This window comes from Protopterus annectens, chromosome 17.part0, assembly GCF_019279795.1.
Source record: "Protopterus annectens isolate FY-2018-M chromosome 17.part0, PAN1.0, whole genome shotgun sequence".
In the NCBI taxonomy this organism is placed as follows: domain Eukaryota; kingdom Metazoa; phylum Chordata; order Ceratodontiformes; family Protopteridae; genus Protopterus; species Protopterus annectens.
This window is the reverse complement of record NC_056751.1, coordinates 91172250-91196232: the sequence shown is the minus strand read 5'-3', so window position 1 is coordinate 91196232 and position 23983 is coordinate 91172250. Positions and strand designations below refer to the sequence as shown.

At 42.0% G+C, this 23983-nt stretch overlaps 1 protein-coding gene across 3 annotated transcripts in view; it reads right to left on the bottom strand.

Moving 5' to 3' along the window:
- Positions 1 to 4380: 4380 nt before the first annotated feature.
- Positions 4381 to 23983, bottom strand: part of SLC25A51 (solute carrier family 25 member 51) — a 197763-nt gene continuing 178160 nt past the window's right edge. For all 3 annotated transcript variants that reach the window (XM_044059374.1, XM_044059376.1, XM_044059377.1), the window contains one exon: positions 4381 to 11360. In XM_044059374.1, coding sequence (XP_043915309.1) covers positions 10404 to 11297 — 894 coding nt within the window. In that variant the 5' untranslated portion in view covers positions 11298 to 11360 and the 3' untranslated portion in view covers positions 4381 to 10403. The remainder of the gene's footprint in view (positions 11361 to 23983) is intronic.

Sequence of the window (23983 nt, the reverse complement as noted above, 5' to 3'; positions counted from 1 at the left end):
ACTCTCTCTCTCTTGCCCTTATTCAGAATTCTTCTATGTAATAGGGGAAATGCTAGTCTCCCTAATTTGCAAAGTTTTATTTCCTTATTTATTTTTTTTTACAGAGCTGAGAGGCAATAAGGAGATTACAGTTTATGACAGAGCAAAGAGCATTGTCTATACTGTTCATAGGGCTTTTACCTGCAATACCCTAACCAATTCCAACAGGCTGAATGAGTAATGATATACAAGACTTATGCAGATAAGTTTGATGCAAGTTAACACAAGAAAATCTGCTAGATGCCTACAAGATCACAACTTCAAACTGAATGCACTGTTTTGTGGCCTCAACCAGACTGTGACAGAGCTACAAGTAGTCCCAGTCCTTCCCAATGTAGTGGTTAAGCCGTTTGCTTTTGCTCAAGTGCAACCCATCCCGTCCTCTAGTTTTCCAGGCTGCTAACTGATTCTGGCTTACTAGCTGTGCAGACAGGCGCCTTGTCCTTGTGCTAATAGGTTGGCAGCTATGGGCTTTTATCAGGGACTAACAGCAGCAATTCCTAGAAAAGGCAGCCCACAAAATATGCCTTCACACCCAAAATGAGTGGAATAATAAGCAAGTACATCTGTTGTTGGATGGCTATGTCAGTGCTTCCTGCCCTGCTTGCCACATCAATAAAATCATTATGAGGCAATGAATACAAAGAAGCAGACCATGGAAGGTGTGACTATCTGAGCCTTATGACAGCTCCTGAATTACTTTTCATCAGTCTAACACTTGACTGATTTTGTCCAAAAAGTACAGTTGTGTACACTTAACATAAATATAGATGTTTGAGTGTATTCACTGTTGCAGTCATCATATTTCGGTATATTTACGCTTCTAAATATTTTGGTACTCGGTTCAATTATCCAGATCGGACTCCAAATGGGTCTCAGTAGAGGTCTGCAAATCTGAAGTAGCAAAAGCACCTCACCGAGTACCAGCGAACTGGCGACTGGCTTAGGGAAAGCATTGAAGGCAGCTTTGGACTTAGCTGGCCTCTCTCTGTCTTTATCTTTGCATTTTTTTCAGAATATCGGTAGTCGGATGGCTTGCTGAAGACATATCTGGATAACCAAACTGAATACCAAAATATTTAGAAGCGTAAATATACCGAAATGTGATGACTGCAACAATGAAACATGAAGAACATCTGCCTTCTGAAGAGTATCATATACTGTCTCATAGTAACACCCTCAGACAGAGTGGGGGTGTAAATACACACTTGCAGAAATGGTCGAAGGCCCTTGATTCCTTACCTAGAGTGATGGGGGGATGGAATACTATGGCACGAGGGTTAGAGTTATGTTTCAGTGCATCTGCCATTATAGTGATGTCTAGTTTGGTGGCATCAGGCAGCAACACAAATACCTTACATTCTTGAAAGAAACTTTCCGCTTTGTATTGAACTAATGCTACTTTATAGGGATGTAAACAACCACACTGTTTAAAGTACACAGTAGATCATATAAAACAGAAAAAAAAACATTAGGAGGCATGGTCTGGTGCCCTAAAGACCTCCTGAAGTTATTGCAGGATTGGAAGCATTCATTCATCTGGTGATGGTGATGGGGGAGCAAGAGAGGGTGTTCTCTTCATTATACACCCTCCCGACCAAGTCTTCATGATGAGAGTAAAAAAGTCCAGACTCTAGGGAAGGGAGACATTTGCTCTCCAATGCACATGGCACAAATAAACTCTATCAGGTTGAAGGCAAAGACAATGATAAAGATGATGGTCATCAGAAACCATTCATAAAGGATTCCAGCAACAATCAGCTACCAGTCCAGAGGACAAAGGCAGATGGAAGGAGTACTTCTGGTAGCTTCTGAAAAAAGAAAAACCCATGCAAGAGGAAGAAATCACTATAGAAGCAGTAAGAACAGCATTATTAAAAATGAAGTCTGGGAAAGCAACAGGATCATATAAAGTCAGAGCAGATATGATGAAGATGTTGGATGAGTTAAGAAGAAATGCCTCCTGGGGTGCTCATCATGATATGGAAAGAAAGATGTAGCCCAGGTTGACTGAAGTCAAAAGCATTCTAAGGGGATATTGACAAATGTGGACACTACAGAGGTAACAAACTCCTCTCACACTGCTGGAGAGGGTTACTGATAACTGAGTATGTAGAGTAGTAAAAAGTAAGATGGAAGATGAGTAGTTCAGAAAGAAATAACGATGCAGCACAACCAACCCTATCTTTGCAGTGGGACAGACAATGGAGAGAAAGCTGGAAATGAGGAGAGAGTCCACCTAGGCATTCCTAGACTTGGAGAAAGCACATAACAAGTTAAAAAAATATGATATGGGCAGTCCTGTGAGGGTTTTTAAATCCCATAAAAATGGGCAGAGTTAGTGCAAACTGTGTACAAGGGCCCAATAACACAAGTATGTACAGTGTTTGGACTCACAGGAGTACCCATTGGGAGTGGCTGAGCATCAGGGTTCATACTGGTGATGGACTACATTAGCAAAATGTCAGAGGGAAAAGACCAGCGAAGCTGCCGTATGCAGATAATGTGGCAATGCAAGCAGACTAACAGGGACGTTAGCATATGGGATGGGACTGGAATGCAAAACTGAAGACATACAGGATGAAAATGAATACATATAACTGCTGGCAGAAATCAGAAGAAGCTTAATATTGAAAGAGAACAGAAACTAGTGGAAAGGGTTACCTGCTTCATATATATGGGAGGGACGGCTAAGGGGAAGGGAAGTCTAAAAGAGTAGATCAAAATGAGAATCTTAGGTGCTGCAATTTTCTGACACAGTGTGTCAAGGACATTGTGTGACGGAATGTTAAACTCATGTGACAATGCATGAAAAAGCTGGAGAGGTTCTCTGATAAACAAATACAAAGAGTAGTAGAAAGTAAGATGGGAGATGAAATGTGCAAAACAGTGAGACTAGTACTTCTGTATGGCAAAAAAAACACACCTGGGCAGTGAAGGCAGAGCAGTTAAGGAAGCATAAGGTGTGGTGGAGACGGTGCCCGAGACAGACAGTAGGATGCACACTCTGGACAGATGAAGAAATGAGGACATTAGAGCAGAAGCCAAAGAAGTCCCAGTTGCAAAGATGGTCAAGACGCACAGATTACAGTGGCATGGTCACGTGCAGAAAAGCAGATGATGACTTGGTGTAGTAGATCTGTGACAGACAGGAAAAGAAACAAGGATATCTAGTGAAGAAACAGATGAACTGTGAGGGAGAAGACCTGTGACAGTCAGACATGACTGTCAAGGGTCTATATCATAAGCTCAAAAGCTTAAAAGAGCGAATGCTCTTTTATCGAGCTGTAAATATCGAAATCACTTGCTGTGTCTTTCGGCTTTTCCAAAAAGCGAAAACATGGAACAGTGATTTTTTTCCAGGGGAGAGAAAAAAAAAAATTGGCTGTTCCGTGTTTTCACTATTTAGTGGTTTCGATATTTATAGTTCGATAAAAGAACATTCTCTCTTTTAAGCTTTTGAGCTTATGATATAGACCCTTGACAGTCATGTCTTAGACTGTCACAGGTCTTCTCCCTCACAGTCCATAATATAGAACTGACTGTCAAACAGGGCTAGAAGAGTGGCAATGAATTGGAAGAGGTGGCAGCAGCTCACATGACACCTTGATACCATATGGAAAAATAAGAAAAAAGCAGCTGATAAGGTGGATGCAACCTGATGAAAACAGGTACACCCGCAGACCTAATGCACCTGCAAAGCCAAAAGGAAGTTCAAAAGTGGGACTGGGATTTAAGGAGACAACAAGAGCACTAGTGAACCTACAGCAGATCCCACGGATGGCAGGTTCTGTTAATAATGAGCTCAAGGAACTGGACATATTGCCAACCTTACCTTCACACTGTAGTGAGCTTGTTCTTTTTCACCTTTCTTAATACATTTAATATCACTATGAAGCATAAAGAAAACAGCTACGTATGTCTAGGCAATAGCATCCAGCATGGAACTGTTACTCAGTTTGGCAAACATCTGGTCAACTCTAATAGTTATACTCCTAGTGTCTGAAAAGAAGGGACAGAGTTAAGTGCAATATACGGGACTGGAGGTGGATGGGCTAATGCCTCTACAGATTTGTCACTCTGTGGAATATTTAATAACCAAGCTCTTTGGGTTTGCCATTTGCTATGCCTTTTCTCTGGGATGTTTTCTTTGTAATATTCCTGTAGGGCTCCCCCTGAAGTACAGGAAGTCTGTTCCCATGACAGTAGCTTTTAGAGTTCTAAGAAGGCCTTTAGGTTTCTGGTTCTCAGCTGGAACACTTTCTTGTTGAAATCAGCACAGTGCTCACAGGAGGAGAGTTCAAAACAGTCTTCCAAACAAAAAATACACTGCAAGTGGTGTTCCTTTGGTAGAATTTGCCTTTAATAAGTTCACTTGTTACTGGAGATACCACATATTTCAGAAATTTGCTAGCCACACGGTCCAAATGCAAACACTGAACTTTCAGCTGAAACAGTTTAACACCAATGCAGTAAGCAGGGAAAAAAGGTTTGCATTTAGGTACTAAACATTTTTGAAGCTTACTGTAAGGGACTGATGAAAAGTTGGATTTATTACCAAAGTGCTTCTTGCTACTAAAAGAGCCTGTTCTTCCTTTTAAGCCACACACTGGTTGATACCTTGCGGTGAGGAGGACACCATCACCATGCTGGGGGTGTCCAAAAGCTCTGGCAGCTAGATGGAAGATTAACATCCTTCTGTTTCTAAATACCTTGGTTAAGGAATTATATTCTGAAGTAATGACTCCTGAACTGAATATCACTTATTACGAAATGCTAGGATTAATGGGTTTAACACAAATGAAGTACACTCTGAGAGGAATACTGAAAGAAAGGAGACATATTCCTCTGAGCAGTGGGAAAGAAGTGGTGCAGTCAGGAAAGACTACCCATATCAGGTGGCTGATGACGCAGCATAGGGGGAGACATCCTTAGAACACTGATGGGAAAAAGCAGACTAACATGAAGAGCAATGGAACAAGTACTAAGAGCAGCCCTATAACCTGTGTGTGTCAAAATCAGACTCACAGTTTAGCTCAGAAGTTTAGCTTCTTCTCAGTCAGCTACTGCACTACTGAGTAGTTTTGTTTTTTGATAGTCATCTAATCCTTTTGCTTTCTTCATATTTGGACTCTGCACTTTTCCATTTTATCTACAAAAAACTGCTGTATGTTTAAATTATATCACCTCATACGTTTGCTTTTCTACTGTATATAATGCTCTAATCTTTATCAGTGCTATATCTCATTTATTTTCATCTCTCTCACCTCTAAAATATTACTGCTTTTAAGCCATCTGCAATGTGTCTTCTTCCTAAAATACCCTTACTGTCTTACCCTCAAAGCTATCAACCTATTATGTCTTTGTCCTCTAACTTTGATCTTTGACAATTTTCAGACTACATTAGTAAGTTTGGACTGAATTATGAGGCTCATCACGGCTTTCACTCAGAGTATGGTACACTTTTTTTTCACACATTGTCCAGCTGCCTGTCAATCAACACCTGTTGGCCAAATGGCATATTTGTACCCCGTCATCTGGGTGAGGGTAGACCAGGTAGGGCCATAAAGGCAGACATCAAGGATGGTTTGTGTTTTCTCATTAGCCCTCAAGAACACCTGGCTTAAAATGAACGTAATGTGCAATGGGATGGCCACAAAGGATGCTCCCACACATCCATAAGGAGTTACCATTTTGCAGCCCCCACCTCAATCCTGAAGCACAAAAGGTGGTGTCCTTGGTCTCCACTGGGGAAACCACACCTTCCCAGTGTCCCCCCCCCCCCAGCACATGCAACCCTCTCCATCCTACCCCAGTTAATGAGCACAAATAACTCAACACGATAAATAAATTACTGAAGTTAAAATAAGTAAATTACTGAAGTATTTAAAACTTTAAGAACATCTAATTTACTTGTTCTTGAAGATAAGAAAGTATCGGATATTAATCTCCTGATTCCCAAATTAGAACATTTGCTGCCCATTATCAAATAACTTTTCCCACAACACCCTCTGCCCTATCTACACTAAATGAAATATGCTGACTTACTTCTTTGGCAGATAACAGAGCACTTTACTGCAATCTACTTCAGAAGGCAAAGAAGTTGCCAATAACCTACACAGCTATCTTACAAGGATTTCTTTCATCTGGTTATTAAAACAGCTAGTTATTGTCTCCAAGGTAATGTGGTAAGCTTCCCAACATTTCTTCTGTTTCAGGTACTCCTCTGAAGACTTCTTTTTTTGCTGTCAGTAGACAAAGGAAGAGCCCAGCAGATTTGGATGGCATAATCAGGACCAGAACAGCATAATCTTCAATGATAGGAACTACTGCATAAATTCTACCCTGCACTTTATGATCCTTTAGTTAAACAAACAGCACTTGGGAAAACTGAGCATGCTATGCTTTTGACCCAGGCAAAATACTGATTCTCTGTGCAGTGAATGCTTCCTGCACCTATGACAGCTATTCACCTTGATATGCAACATTTACAACACAACTAACCTAAACTACTAAAACTATATAATCAGATAAGAGAAATTCCCCAACAAGGTACTGTTCTGAGAACCACGGATACAGGCCAGCTCAAATGACTGACAATGCCATCAGAACACTCGAAATACTCATCGAACTGTGTAATGAAAGCTCTGAAGACAGAGCTAGATGATATCCTTATAAACTAAGCTATCGATGTCTGGACATCAGTGTGGGAAAGGGACTGGTCAGCCTGAAGGGGAAGAATGAAGAACTCTGGAAACTGAGTCAAATGTCAGACTTCTGCAAGCAGCAATGTTAACAATCAGTACAGCAGTGAACTAAGAAAAAGTTACATTATTACAAGACGCACATGAAATGTGTTTCATATTTTATATGGTAACAGTATTTATTTGTGAATTAGCAAGTCACATGGGTCCCTAAAAAGAGCTCCTTCTTGTGCTTCCATCCAAGGGTCTGGCTTACCCATAGATAAGGTACGGGTCCCAAATAGTCAGACAAACAACATGAAGCCCGCAGCCAACTGTTGATGGAATTAGCCATGTCAGAACTGGCAGTGTCTTTATTGGTAAGCTCGATTTCCTTCCTTTTCTTAAGTCCACTGCTCCAATGCAGCCTGGAAAAGAAGAAATTTCCACAATACCAACTATTAACCCATATGCCCTTCCACGTATACATGCTAACCCTAACCCTAACCCAGATACAGCAAGCAAATGTATTGCTTGGTGACTATTTGCCTCAAGCCCTTCATACTGTAGCACCCAACCTTTGCTGGGCATCAATAATGCAGTGGACTACACATCCTCCCTCCTTCCCAGGGTGGGTTAGCAGGTTTTGAATAATAAATCTCAGCCCATTCAGCTAGCTCTTCCAGCACATGGGCCACTATTCAAACTCTGGTAGTCTGGGTTGTACTTGGAGTTCTGTCATTCTACTCTATGAAGCTGATGCAGGGGTTTCCCATTTGCAAAATGCAATGGCTTCTTCTAGGCTAAGCAATGCTACTACTCCAGACATTCCCAAAGCAATATTTACAAGCCTATAGTGATGGTCCTCCTTAAGCCATTGAGAAATATGGTACTCCCCAGTACTGACCACAGTGCTGGATATAACTGATAATATTTGTAATGGTCTAACTCGGGCTACAAGCACAGAAAGCACTCTACAATTGCACAGTGATCTTATCAAGTGTGCAGTGCATGAAAGATGCTTACTGGACTGTATATGCACCTGTAAGTTGGAAAGACTGAATGTTTCTTGTATGCCTAATTTCTTGGGAAGATGTATGCTGATTTCTAGATCACTGGAATTCCACTACAGCAGAACTCACAGTTGTTATTAATAATTGTATGATAAAGAAGTCAAACTCCCAACTCCCTCAGGTACAAGTGCAGTACCTCCAACTATTAGATGACAAACTGTTACACTGCTCTGTATATGGAATCAGAATAGCGCATCCACTATAGTTTATGCCTGCAAATTTGCTGTCAGTGTTTTCATATTCATGAACTAATGTCAAGTATAAATCAAATCATGAACCTTAAAAAGAAAATCAATGCTTTGCCCTTCCCCATTTTCCTTCTACAGCTTTTAATATTATAACTCAGTTTTTCATTTGTGCATCAAAAGTGACATTGGCAGTTAAAAACATGGCCCACAGAATTTAAAACTTCATTCAAACTAAAAGCCAAATTAACCAAGTTTCTCTCAGCTGACACCCTGTGAATTCTACAACTAAAAGAAACAAAGACTCATGTCTGCAGCTAAAAGACTCCACTGTGCTAAAGTAAATTACTCAAATGTCATTTTAGTGGTGGGACCTGCTGATGCATTTGGTATTCAAAGACTGCTTTTATTTATTTTTAGCTACAGTCTTGCATCCATGACCTCCTCGTGTACAATCATGGCTCCCTTTAACACATTAATACCTTTTACTTACAATAAAAGCTCAAATTCAGAAATGTTTCTTCAGCCTCTATCCCATAGTATTCAAAGTTATAATTACAACCACTGCTGAATTTCTTTGCTTCTTAACTATACTCTAAGAAAACCCTGGAATTCTTCACAAAACCTGTTGGTCTGTATAAATAAAACAAAAATCTACTATCTTACATGGATCATAAAAATAAAACAAGCTATGGCCAGAGCCAAAGGTCCTCTATACACTAAATACAAGACAAAAATATTAAAATATATCAAAGTTAAATGACTGTTTTCAAACTTTCAAGGTACTACATTACTGATACAGGTTTGCACCACATTTTCAAAACAGTGTCTTAAGGCACTGCCTCAAGATAAAAGGGTTCATTTTTAGGCCCAAAACGACTTAGTGCAAATTAAATTCTTTAGGTAGTTGCTTGTCTCTACCTGTCTCTCTCTACATATATATTATATAGCTTAGAAAAACAATAGAATAAATGACAGCTATCATCCCTATCAGTATCACAATCTGACAAAATGAAATGGCTTGGTGAAAACATGAAAATCACATGTCAGTACTAACATTCTGAACAAGTATTAATACAATTCAGTTTACAACTCTTGTATCTCTGAAACAGTATTACAATTCAATATATTATTTCAGAAACAACTCTGCCAACACTGAAAAAACATTAACTGTATACAATTAAAACAATTACATGAATTACTCAGCTATCACTTATGTTAAGACTGCTTTTAAAGCATGCCACATTTTACTTTTATGCTCCAACAGCCTTTCCAGCAGCATTATACAAGGACTTGCACTTGAAAGTAGTGCAGATGCTGCAAGTGTGGTGCTTCGATCCTGTGGAAAAAGGGAGGTATTTAAGAAATGTAGAATCCTTTCCTAAACTCACAGGTTTATGGCATCTTATAAAGGGACAGCTTCTCCCACTACAATAATGTATCAATTTTAATGTTTGTACTGCCCAATAACCTGCAAGACACTAAGCAGAATTATAGTAAACAGTTTGGAAAACATTTTTAAAACGTCAACCTTGATTTGATGACTTACTGTTATGGGCAAGTTTAAATGAACATGCAGTGATTTTCCAAACTGAACATCAAGAATTCACTGCTGTATGAAATTATGAGTAATTATACACAAGTGAAAATGTTCCAGCACTTGTGGTCTACCGCAACTCACCTAAAGCTGTGTACACCAATGAAACTCTGAAAAGCCTTATGCCCAGGAAGGCTAGAAATAATGCTAAGTCATCTCCATGGCTTAGAAGGAAAGTCTTATGTTTCAGACAATCTAGGACTGGTAAGTGAACTAGAAAGGAGAGAAACTGGACTGAAAGGGGGGGGGTCCGAAATGAGCAGCCAATGCACGTTCACCCATCTTAGAGATGGAATTGTTACACATCCCATTACTGAAGTGACACCTGCATGTCAGACCCTAGCAGTATGCTCAGGGTAAGAAGGTGGGATGTAAAGGCGAAAGCCTGCCAAGCAGAGCATCATTCACTAGCTAGGCAAGGCAGGTGTATTAAAAAAAAAAAAACCTCACCCACATATAAGCCTAGCAGCCACTTTATCATGTCTGCCAGCCAACAGAGGAAGCAGTGAGGAGGAGAGAAAAAAAAAGTATACTGACTCCCTGCAGGACAAAGGTCTGCAATCCCAAACTCTCACTTCCTACGGTAGGTATTCCTGGTAGCAGGAAGTAGGGGAGCAGTAAAGAATACCAAAAACAGGAATAAAACAATGCCTGTATCACTTAATTGCTCCACTACTTCAGATGACAGATTTTTCATACGTTTTTCTAATGCTGCCATATATTGAAGGTCTTTGATCTCCCCTTCCATACTGCCCAATAATCAGGTGGTATAGACTGTTCTTCATTAGACAGTCTGTCCATGAGCAAAAAGCACTATCCAGACTGATCATAACAATTTCAACAAAAGTTCGTAAGTTGCATTAATTATGCCCCATGACATAATCGATCTATGATAATTCAGATGGGCACCTCTGAATAAATGAGTGAGTTTTCTATCCCGTTCTGTCCATATCTTCATGAAAACCTTTGGAAATGTTTGAAAGTCCCCACCAATCTGAGACTGCATGCGAGTCTTTACTACATTTATGGGATAAAACATGAAACTAAGCATAGCACCCAGTAGCCCCCCACAGATGAAGTCATTGATCAAGTGTGTGCTGTAAGTATTTGCTTCAGGTAGGCGCTGTTTGATGGGCCCTCGCAGTCCAAAAAATAAAGCATTACTAGGTCCATTTCGTAAAAGGATTGGAACTAAACCTCTGTAGTACTCTCTGAGGCCATATTCTTTCAGCATCTTGAAAGCTTGGAAAGTATTTGGAAATTTATCATGGTGCTTATGATCCTGGAGCAATGTCTGCACTCTCTCAAAGGGTGACAAAACGGCTTCTGCAGTTCCTGCAAGCACAGCTGCCACACTACGTGTCACAAGTTCAGGAGCACTTGTGGTCTTCAGTAAGAGACTAGAGAAGTCTTCATATAACCCAAACATGAGGGCCAGAGTGGTAGTTTTCTGCATTAGTGGAGGCAAGATTCCCCGATATAGATTCCTAATTCCATCCTTCTGTAACTGGCGAATAGCGTCGCTGGTTCTTATTCCATATAGTTGCTGGCGAAACAACACTTTCTGAATAGGGAAGGTCACTGCTATATTTGTGAAAGCTGCACAATAGCCACAGATGTAATGCTTTCCTGAACTAACAGAAGCAATACTGCTTATTTCACGTGCCGAACTTGACAAGACAAGGTCCTTTGGTCTCCTTTTATGACCTTCAGAATCCATTATATCTCTCTAGGAAAAGTTTATAATCACTACTGTACACGCAACTCTCTCTTCTCTAGAACACTGTGAAAGAAAAGAAACAGAGAATTAGACTTCATTAATATAAGAACAATATATCTGCTCCCAGCACTGATTATCATTTTGCCTCTCCCTCATAGCATGATTTCTGAAGATGGTTAAATGGTGTGAGACATGCCCCACACCCATATTGCAAAATATCACACAACTGCTGAAAAATTAATTGTGGCACCTGTCTATGCTGCTAGAAAAATGGAACAGGGAATAAGTCAAGATGTTAAAGGACTGCCTACAGCAAGAGGGTTGAGCATCTGACGATTGCTATTATATAGTGTGGTGGAGGGGATAGTGGTTGGTGTATGCCTGACCTGCATGCAAACCTTGGTAAATTCTTGCCTTAGAAATGCAAAAACTGTATATCAAGCAGAACACAGGCATGAATGTGTGATGCACCAGTGTTAATACTATAGGTACAATTTCATTCGTGAGCAGCACAAAAAGAGAACACAGCCCCCCCCCCCAAAGTTACCTGGTTTTAAGCATGTATCCCAAAATGTAATTTTTTTTAAGAAAATAAAAACAAGCCAACAAGTTGTCTATAACAAGAGCACCTTAAGAAAGCAACAAATGTTGATCAGGCCACAAGGGTAATAGGTCAGAAATTCTGAGGTCAGTAGAAGCAAGAAAATCAATTGGGTAACAACTTTTAATTTAACAAATAAACACCATCATCCAAGAAAAGATGCAATGCTTATAGTAACTAAGATTTCAGTCAGCTACCTGTTTCACAAGTCAGAGCTGTAAGCTGGTTCATTTGGAACACAGTGCTGCTCTCCAATCTGGTGCTCCCAACAAGAAGTCGAGGGGGAAAAAAAATCTACTCTCTCCTATCTGATTCCTCCCACCTTGACGCCTATAAAAGGAGTGCAGGTCTTCTGTGTCCCAGCCTCTTCATGCGCGTAAGACTTAAAAAGGTTCTCTCTCAAAAACTTTTTTCAACTACAGTGACCAGACACAAAGCATGGAAAAGTACAGTTTTGTACCTACCATAAATGTAGATGTTCGAAGATCCACATTGCTGCAGTCCTTACATATGGGTAGTCCGCTGTCCTCGGTCGGCCCGAATACCAAAGTATAAGGCTGACGTCGGTCAAGGCGCTTAGAACTGACATCAGAACGTCAGGGTACAAAAGCGCATGACTGACGTCATATCCTCAGTCTTTTCTTGCCCCAGATGTCAGAAGGCCCTAAAAAGAAAGGCCAAAACCAAAAGACAGCAAAAAACCAACCAACCACCCCTGCACTAATCCTATTTACAATATTTACAATATTCACAACCCAAACCACACAACCGCCTCTAACTACAGAGGGGAAGGAGGAAGGGTAAATTGGACTGCAGCAATGTGGATCTTGAACATCTACATTTATGGTAGGTACAAAACTGTACTATGTTCTTCATCTCACATTGCTGCAGTCCTTACATATGGGTAGAATCCCAAAGCAGAGGTAAGGGAGGATGGCAAAACTATAAAGCATTAGGAGCTGCCAAAATGCCCTGTAAAACTGCAGTGGCAAAACCAGCCCTAGATTTAGAGTAAAGTGGAAGGTGGTAATGCTTAGAGAAAGTATGCACTGAACTCCAAGTAGCTGCCTCCAAAATATCTTTAGTTGCCACCCCTTAAAAAGCTGTAGAAGTGGCAGTAGCCCTAGTGGAATGAGGCCTAATCCCAGCTGGAATCTCCTTACCATGATGGGAATAACAGAAAGCAATACAAAACCCAATCCACTTAGAAATAGTTTGTTTTGAAACAGGCTTGCCCTGAGAACCCAAAGCAAATGAAACAAATAACTGCTGAGACTGCCTGAACCCTTTAGTTCTGCTCAAATAATATCGCAACTGCCTGTGTATATCCAAAGTGTGCAAAATCTTTTCCCTTTATTTTGGGGTTTGCATAAAAAGTAGGCAAATGAATAGTTTGGTTTAAAGCCACACTAGAAACCACTTTAGGCATAAAGGAAGGATTAGTGCAAAGATACCCTATCCTTATGGAAAATTAAGAAAGGCTCAACCGCCATAAGGGCCTGTAATTCAGAAACCCTTCTCGCAGAGGTAATGGCCAACAAAAAAGCAGTCTTCCATGATAAATATTTCAACTCGGCAGTAGCTGCAGGCTCAAAAGGTTGTAGAGTGAGTTTCTCCAACACAAAATTGAGATCCCAAGCAGGAGTAGGAGCTCTACGTGGGGGTCTTATATTCTTTGCCCCTCTAAGGAATTGCTTAAACAAAGGATGAGAAAACAATGGTGGGTCACAGTCATAGTGAGCAGAAATTGCTGCAGCATGAACCTTAATAGAGGAGAAGGACAAACCTTTGTCCAGTAACTCAGTAAGATATTGAAGAGCCACACTTAAATTAGGCTTAGAAACATCAAATTCCTTTGCTGTACTCCAAAATAAAACCTCCTCCATTTATCTGCGTACACTTTCCTTGTACTAGGCCTTCTGGCCTCCAAAATAACATTCAAAACTTGCTGTGGAAGCTGAGACCCTCCAGGGTTTAAAACAGAATATGCCAGGCTATTAGATGTAGAGAGTGAAGTTTGACATTGAGTAAATGACTGTTCTCCTGAGACAGCAGGTGTGGAATCAAGGCAAAGGCCATGGAGGCTCCCGCACCAGACTTCTCAGTAATGGGTACCAGTGCTGTCGAGGCCAATCTGGAGCTATTAAAATCATCTTTGGCTTGTCCTGTCTGACCTTCAGGAGTACCTTTGGGAGGAGAGGCAGAGGTGGAAAGGCATACACATGAAGATTGCTCCAATTGAATGAGAGAGCATCCACTTTCCAAGCTGTGGGATGAAACCTTTTGTGCAAAACTTTGGCAGCTGGTAGTTTAGTGGAGAAGCGAACAGATCTATGTCTGGAGTTCCCCATAACACTGTCAATTTCTGAAATACATGAGGATCCAATTTCCACCGTGGGGATCCATAATTTGTCTGCTCAACACATCTGCTAAGGAGTTCTGTGCTCCCGGCAGAAACCTTGCCTGAAGATTTAGCTGTAAACTGAGAGCAGTCTCCCACAAAATCATTGCTTGTCTGCATAGAGGATAAGAATCGTTCCCCTTGCTTGTTGATGTACCACATGACAGTTGTGTTGTCTGTTAGAACCAACACCTGCCCTGGAAGAAGTAAATCCTTGAAAGCTATTAATGCAAATTGGACTGCTAACATCTCCTTCAAGTTGATATGCAGATGTTGAAGTCTGGCAGGCCACGTGTCTTGTACCCACTTTCCATTTAGATGAGCTCCCCAAGCTTTGTCTGAGGCATCTGTCGTTAGAATCTGACTCGCCTCTGGCCGGGTCACAGAGAGTCCCTTGTTTAGGTGACATTCCTGAGCCCACCACAAAAATTCCTTTTGAATGCAAGGTATTATCTGAATGACAGTGTCCATATCTTGGCAGTGCTGTGTCCATACATTTTGAGATACCATTGTAGCTTCCTCATATGCAGTTTGGCATTGGGAAGTACCAGAATACAAGATGCCATGAACCCCAAGGCTTGAAGGACTGTCCTTGCAGTCAGCCTGGACTGATGAGACAATTGATGGAAGTAAAGAGAAAGATTCTTTGTTTGTCCGGGGTCAAAAGGCCATCTGGGATGCTGTATTCAGTCTCACACCCAGAAAGCACATGTCCTGAGAGGGTACTAGACTGGACTTTATTTCGTTCACAGAATACCCCAGGCATCTTAGCACTGCTATCACATACTGTAAATGATGAAGAAGTTCGTCCTTTCCTTGGGCCAGAATCAGGCAATCGTCCAAATAAGGATAGATCTGTATTCCTCTTAGCCTGAAGAAAGCTATCACTGGAGCCAGAACCTTCGTGAACACTCTGGGCAGTAGATAAGCCAAAGGGCAATGCAGGGAACTGATGATGGGAAGTCCCAGCCTCAACACGCAGGTACTTTCTGCAACTGAGCCTGATAGGAACATGAAGGTAAGCCTCCTTGAGATCCAGAGTCACCATCCAGTGATCTTTGCCCAGCAGAGGTAAAAGCTGTTGTAACGCCAACATTTTGAACTTGGGAATGTCCAGATATGTGTTGAGGATAGGTAAATCCAAGATTGGTCTCCACGTGTTGGCCTGCTTTGGTACTAGGAACAGGCGAGAATAAAATCCTAGGCCCACTTCTGGCAGAGGGACCGGTTGTATGGCCCTTATTTGAAGTAGCAGAGAAATTTGTTTGTGAGCCTCTAGTCTTTGCTGAGGAAGAACGTCCGGCATGCCTTTGAAAGGAGGCAAGGTATGGAAATAAAACTTGTAACCTCGGTGTATGATATCCAATACCCATTTGTCTTGGGTAATCAAATTCCAATTTTCCTTGAAGAGTGCCAACCTTCCTCCCAAAGGAGCTGCCAGGCAAGAAGGATCTGGCAGCTGAAAAGGTAGGTCATTGGGCCTGTTTACGAAAGGACTGGCCCCTGCCCTCAGCCGAAGATTGTGCAGGTGAACTCCCTGTTCTAGGTCTGAAAGAACTCTGAGCTCTGCCCCTACCACGTCTAGATCTACCCCTAGACTGAGAATCATAAGAAGGATAAGTCCACCCCTTAGCAGGCCAATTCCTACTAAACTTTGGAGGCTGTACTTGCAAAAAATCTTTAACAGCCTGCATGGACTTAGCCTTGTCTTCCATTTTCTTCAAGACTGACTCCACAGGTGAACCAAACAACACATCAGACTGTAAAGGAGCATCCAAAATCCTTGTCTTAACATGGTCAGATAAATTCTGATCCCTCAGCCATGCGTGCCTGCGAAGAACTGAACCAGTGGCAGCCACTCTAGACGAGGCCTGTACAGCATCAAAACCACATTGCAAAGAATGCTTACCCACCTGCTCTGAAACATGCACCAAATCTTGTAATTCTTTACACTCAATGCCTTCCGCCAGAGCATCCACCTTAGACTTCAATTGAGAAAGAAGATAGTTTTGATATTTCAACATATGAAACTGGCAATTCAAAGCCCTCATAGCTAGGGTAGAAGATGTATAGACTTTCTTTCCCCATCTATCCAAAGCTCTGGCCTCTTTATCTGGAGGAACCGGATTTTTACAACAGAGGCCTTGACACCCTTAGGTCCCTGACTAACAGTTTCTGGGTCTGCCCTAGGACTCTTATAAAGATATTTATGAGCCTCAGGCACCCTGTAATACCTATCCGGTTTAACAGGAGCAGGAGGCAGAGAATCAGGATTAAGTGAAGCCTCTGCAAACACATCTTCCACAACATCCAGAACAGGAGGTATAGCCAAGGGCCTATGCTGGGGTAAAAGCAAAAATTCCCTAAGCCTTTTCCTGGAATCAGAGAAGTCCTGACCTTCCCACTTAAAATGTTCCCTCATGGAATGAAGAGTCTCTGAAAAGAAAAATCCTCTGGAGGAGAAGCAGAAGGAGTCGAATCATCTGCATCAGAATCAGAATAAGGAGAGTACTCCTGCAAGTCTTCAGTCAAGACTCAGAAACATCCGAAGCCTGCTCAAAACTCCCCAACTCTGGCTCCACCCTAGGCCTCTTATCAGGAGGGGGCAAAGAACCTCTAATCAGAGTAATCAAATCTTCTGCCATTTTAAGCATGTGCTTCTTGGGCACAGACCCTGCTGCACTAGGAGTGACCCCAACAGAAGCTAAACCTGGCCTGCCTCTGGGAGAAGCCTTGGAAACAGAAGGAGAGGGCCTAACCACCCTAGGAAGGGAGGGGAGTACAGTAACCTGGGAAGCCCCTTCAGCCTGACCTGCCTCCTGAGAGGCCACATCCTGCAATATCAAAGTCTCCTGGGACTCCAGAGAAGCCTCCGTCGGAACCACCGGTTCCACTGACGCTCTAAAGAACCGGCGTCCGAACGGACGACTCTTCTTGCCTGGGTTTAACTGCTTTGTCTTTGCGCTTCTTGAAGAAGCGGGCCGGAGAATCCGACGGCATATTATAATTGCACCGCTTCAAGACCAGCCTAGCACAATCTAACCTTCGCTAATAGTGCGCTTATTGAATCTAGCACAAAAGCGACACCCAACAACGCCGTGCTCAGGCCCCAAACAAGGAATACACAAAGAATGATAATCCCTATGCGGTATCTGTTTCCCACAAGAAATACAGTTATTCACTTTTTCTGACATCCGGTAAAACACTGAGGCAAGAAAAAACCAAAATATTCCCCAACGGGGTACTTAGCCAACTTTGATTCGGTCTGAAACTCCGAACTCGAAAAATTTCAGAACGCCGAACGGCACTTGCAACGCTGCTTCTGCATCGGACCATGCGGCAAAAAAGACTGAGGATATGATGTCGGTCATGCGCTTTTGTACCCTGACGTTCTGATGTCAGTTCTAAGCGCCTTGACCGACGTCAGCCTTATACTTTGGTATTCGGGCCGACCGAGGACAGCGGACTACCCATATGTAAGGACTGCAGCAATGTGAGATGAAGAACATCAAGCATTTCAATCTTGACATGAAGCAGTACAGGAATTCATTTAAACACAGTCATTCAGAAATACCAGTATAGAAATGAATACTGGTTTCCTACTACCCACTGACTGGATCTGCTACTCTCACCCCCTGACACCTTGCACCCAGCAAAGCTGCCCCTTCACCCTACTCAATGCTTCAGTCACAAGTCAACATACTCAAACTGGCTCATGGCATTTATTTACAATATGCTGATATCTTGGTTGTTGTGCACCCGTGCAATTTCATCTTAAGACAGAAGCATGCTTCTAACAACATTCCAGGGTGTTATTACTAGTTATCAAGTACAATGCATAGAAACATTCCATTCATCAACAGTACAGCTTAACCTCATTCAGCTCACTGTACACATCACCATATGCATGAATTCTTACTTAATGTAGCAAACACTAAAAAAAACGCCCAAAGAACTAATGTGGACATGTAAGTAAAAAACTGCAGCTCAAAATGAAAACTATTTTAACATCACTGTCTCTCTCCAGAGAAAGTGAATAAATACAACAACAACAGTAACAATAATAATAATAATTATTATTAAATCCCTAAATGTGAACAAATACCTATTCATAGGTAGGTAAGAGGCTATCTGTCCAAAGGCATTTATAAGCCTAGCAGGAATGTGTTGGCTTTCACCGCCCCCTTAGATTAGCTCCCTGTGCCTCTATTCAACAGAGCCACTGACGTGCTCCCCAGGGTAAACTTCCTGTTTCCCATTCACTCATCCAAGAGTGTTAGTGAAGAGCTCTGCCTAATATAGATTGGAATCTTGTTCCAGAGCATGGTAAGTCTCTGGGACAGGTATCTATCCCTCCTGCACGTCCTATTTATTGTTGTGGTGAGGTTTAGATCCCTCAAGCATCTGGCTCGAGGGGATATGGTTTTCTTTAGGTGGAGCATGTCCATCAATTCTGGGTTGGACACGGCCTTGTATGTCAGGCAGAGATCACCTCTGAGTAGGCAGTATGCAACCGAGTACAGCCGGAGTTTCTTCGGTCGAGCTGCATAGGGCATCTGTTTGAGGCCAGTGATCCTCTTGGTGAGGTACTTCTGTGGTCTTTCCAGCTGTTGCAGGTGTCTTGTAAGGTACATCCCAAATGGGGCACTGTACTCTACGATGGGTCTGATAAGTGATGCGTAGAGGGGACAATGACCTCTTTTGATCTGGATGCAAACCCTTTTGTGATTAGGTAGGCCACATAGAAGGATTTTCTAACGACTTTGGCAATGTGATTATCAAAGGAGAGATTACTATCTACTTGGGTCCCCAGATCCCTTATTTCGTCTTCCGTATTTAGGGGGCTACCACCTATGTGGTAATTTGTGGGAACTTTGGTTTTTCCAAAGGGGAAGACTATGCACTTTTTGGCATTTAGCTTGAGGCCATGGTTTTGACACCAGGTATCTGTCTCAGTGAGACCCCTTTGACGGATGTCTGTGTCAGCCAGAGAGTCAATTATAGCCCCTAGTTTGCAGTCGTCTGTGAATTTGAACAGCCATGGTCCTCCTGTGCTTGCCTGTATCTCTGAGAAGTATATGCCGAACAGGAGGGGTCCTAGGACTGAGCCCTGGGGAACGCCACTTGTAACCGGTTTAGAGTCAGACCTAGCTCCTGCAACTCTTACCATGTGGGTTCTGTCTGTGAGCCAGTTGGCAACCCATCTTGTGATGTAAGTGTTTATGTTCAGGGTGGTGAGCTTGTCTATAATACCAGGATCGGGAATGGAGTCGAAGGCCTTTGCGAGGTCTAGGTAGGCTATGTGGACCACCTTTCCCTCATCTATAGCCTTGGTAACTGTCTCAAAGAAGTCCACCAGGTTTAGGAGGCATGCTCCGCCCTTAACAAAGCCGAACTGGGTAGGGTCTAGTGTTTGGAAGTTCCCAATGTCTCTGTTAATGAGATCCATGATGATGTGATCCATAGCCTTGCAGACCAAGCTAGTCAGGCTTATAGGGCGATAGTTCCTGGGTCTGTTGTGGCTCCACCTTTGTGGAGTGGAATAACTGTTGCTGTGCATCATTCTATGGGCACGTAGCCTGTGGAGAGGCTGAGTTTGAACAGTGTGTTTAGGTGAGGGGTTAGTTCATCTTTGAGCTAGTACTCATACCTTACATCTCCTAACTCTCCCTTCTTCACCCACTTTGTCAATTTCTCTCTAAATATACTATAAGCCTGCTTTTCTGTCACTTTGTACTACAATTCTGCTTTGTATTATGCTAACATCTTCAATTTCCTCTATAAACTGGCTAAAATTTTTCTATCAAATCATTGCCATAGAATTTCTCTCTCTTTTTACATTTTCATATTATCTAATTTGTTATACAGGTATGCATCGCTTAACGTCCGGGATAGGCTCTGTGCAATATGACGTTAGGCAACAAGGACATTATGTGAACATCATATAGTATACTATACTGTACAGGCCTGTTGTACTGTACTATACTATTGACTAAATAGACAATATACTTTACTGTACTATACAACATTGTACAAATGGTTACGTAAAGTACACATTATGCATACAGTAATACACAATACTGGTACCGATTTTTAAGAATAAGGGTGATGTGCAGAGCTGTAGTAACTACAGAGGGATTAAATTGATCAGTCACAACATGAAGTTATGGGAAAGAGTAGTGGAAGCTAGATTAAGAAGGGACGTGATGATTAGTGAGCAGCAGTATGATTTCATGCCAGGAAAAAGCACTACAGATGCGATGTTTGCTCTGAGAGTGTTGATGGAGAAGTACAGAGAAGGTCAGAAGGAGTTGCATTGTGTTTTTGTAGACTTAGAGAAAGCATACGACAGGGTGCCTAGAGAGGAGTTGTGGTATTGTATGAGGAAGTCGGCAGTGTCAGAAAAGTATGTAAGAGTGGTACAGGATATGTACGAGGGTAGTGTGGCAGCTGTGAGGTCTGCGGTGGGAGTGACGGATGCGTTTAAGGTGGAGGTGGGGCTACATCAAGGATCAGCTCTGAGCCCTTTCTTATTTGCAATGGTGATGGACATGTTGACAGATGAGATCAGACAGGAGTGCCTGTGGACTATGATGTGCAGATGACATTGTGATATGTAGTGAGAGTAGGGAACAGGTGGAGGAGACCCTGGAGAGATGGAGATATGCTTTAGAGAGAAGAGGAATGAAGGTCAACAGGACTAAGACAGAATATGTGTGTGTGAATGAGAGGGAGGATAGAGGAATGGTGAGGATGCAAGGAGCAGAGGTGGCGAAGGTGGATGAGTTTAAATACTTGGGATAAATAGTTCAGAGTAATGGTGAGTGTGCAGGAGAGGTGAAGAAGAGAGTACAGGCAGGATGGAGTGGGTGGAGAAGAGTGTCAGGAGTGATTTGTGACAAACGAGTACCAGTAAGAGTGAAAGTGATGGTCTACAAAAGGGTAGTGAGACCAACTATGTTATATGGGTTGGAGACAGTGGCATTGACAAAAAGGCAGGAGTTAGAGCTGGATGTGGCAGAGTTAAGGATGTTAAGATTTGCACTGGGTGTGACGAGGGTGGACAGGATTAGGGATAAGTATATTACAGGGTCAACCAAGGTTGGAAGGTTTGGAGACAAAGCCAGAGAGGCAAGATTACATTGGTTTGGACATGTGCTGAGGAGGGATGCTGAGAATATTGGGAAAAGATGCTAAGGATGAAGCTACCAGGTAACAGGAAAAGAGGAAGGCCTAAGATAAGGTTTATGGATGTGGTGAGAGAGGACATGCAGGTGGTTGGTGTGACAGAGCAAGATGCAAAGGACAAGAAGAAATGGAAACAGATGATCCGCTGTGGCGACCCCTAATGGGAACAGCCGAAAGAAGATGATGAATACACAATACTGAATACACACAGTACAGGTATTCTTACCATGAATGGAGCTTGCAGGGATAATGTGTTGGGTGAGTATACGTATGATAATGAACTTAACTGTACACTACAGTAAATTAAATTAACCATAGTTTTTAAACTTTACTTGTATTTTTTTCTTTTAAACTTTCTTATTATTACACACTATCACACAGTTTAAACTTTTTAAACTTTCTTATATCACACAAAGATTACACAGGTTTGGGATCAGCCACATAATCATCATCACTGCCCTCCACTTCCACATTTTGCCCCATTGGAATAGTCTCAGGTTCAACTATCTGTGTCAATTCATCATCACCAAAAATGTCAATATCAAGTTGTGCAATACCTGAAGGACCTGGCAGAGGCTCTTCTTGGGTAGGTGTTTGCTTCTTCATGCACATGTCCAATGTGGCTTGTTACTTTGCTTCTTTTTGTCTTCATAGACTTCTTTATATGCAACATATACAGCATGGGCATTCCTCTCCAGCAGTGAAAAGCATTCAGTGTCCAGGTACATACCTTCTGCACTCAAGTAAATTGTCTAGGTCTGCAAAAAAATTGTCTAGTCCTTTCACAGCAAAACTTTTTTTTTTTTTGCACCTGTTGTTCTTTCTCTACCGATTCCTTTTCCCTTGCTTCTTCAGCTATACACTCCTATTCCAGCTCCAGCAATTCCTCATTTGTGAGTTCTATAGAAACCACTTTTAAAAGTTCATATATGTCATCGCCCACCTGCACATTAAGGTTGTTTGCCATCTCAACAACATCTTTGTTAATCCTTGCAACCTCCTCATCCCTAGCAAATCCTTCAAAGTCATGGACGAACGTCTTGAAAGTCTTCTTCCAGATGTCATTCATGCATTCTTTGGTGACATATCTCCCGCCCAAGCAAGGTTCTTGATGCAGTCACAGATGCTGCATTCCTTCCAGAACTGCATCAGGGTCTTGCCACTATCTTTGTTAACTGCATCAATAGACTGAGCAAATGTTCTCCTCAGATAGTAGTCCTTAAAAACAGCAATAACCCCTTGATTCACTGGTTGGATTAAAGAGGTTATATTTGGAGGGAGGAACACCACTTTGATATTGTGATGGAGGTCACCAATAAAAGGAAGACGTCCTGGAACATGGTCGACAGCTGTTAAAATTTTGAAACTTATACCTTCTTCTCAACAGTAGTTCCTCATTTCAGTGGCATAACAATTCAAAAGGTTATCCTGGGAGAATTGTTGGGCATTCCGTGACTTCTTATTGCTCCTATAGTACACAAGCACAGTATGCTTATTGATGTTCTTGAAAATCCTGGGTTTTCAATGTGCCAGATCACAAATGGTTTCAACTTGTAGCCTGAAACATTGCCTCCTAGCAAAACTGCTACCTTGTTCTTAAAAGCCTTAAAACCTGGCTTTGTCTTGACCCCCTTATGGATGAATGTACTTTCAGGCATACGTTTTCAAAATAGGGAGGTTTCATCTAAACTGAAATTCTGCTGGGGCAAATATCCACTCTCCACAACAAGCTTATCCAGGACTTCCACGAATTCTTCTGCAGCATCACATCAGCACTCACAGACTTCACCACTCAGTTTCACATTATGTAGTGAAAAACGCTGTTTGAAGTGCTTAAACCACCCGGAGCTAGCATTAAACTCAACATCATCGTCTGGTCCTACTTTTTTTTTTTAAGCATCTAGGACAAGCTCCGTGCCTTGGCCATGACCATCATAATGCTGAGAAGATACACTTCTGGGTATGGTCTTCAAGCCATGTCATAAACAATTTCTCCATTGGATCATAGGAAGTTACTAGGCTAATGGCCCTATGGCCCTTACAAGCCTAGCCAAATTCTTACCCTCATTTCCACAATCAGCACCTATTGCCCCTGTCCAAGAGGGACATAGGTGGAACCCCTGGGGTGAATTTATGGTCATCCATCCAATCATTCAGATTGCGTTTGAAGAGGGCCAATGAGGTGCTCTGTTTGACATGAAGTGGGAGTCTGTTTCAAAGGTGTGGTAACCTCTGGGAGACACATCTGTCCCTCCAGCAGGCTTTATTAATGTCACATACCAGGTTAAGGTCTTTAGAGTAACTCGTGTACCATCTGACTTTCGGAAATGAAGCATTATCCAATAATGCAGGGTCAGAGATTGCCTTATATGCAAGGTAAATAGTAGCATATACACAGGCTCGTAAGCATAGTTTGCCGTTAAATTAACCAAGCCGTCAGATCGTCACAAACATTGTCAATTCAATATTTTACATTGTGCATATAGCCAGATCATA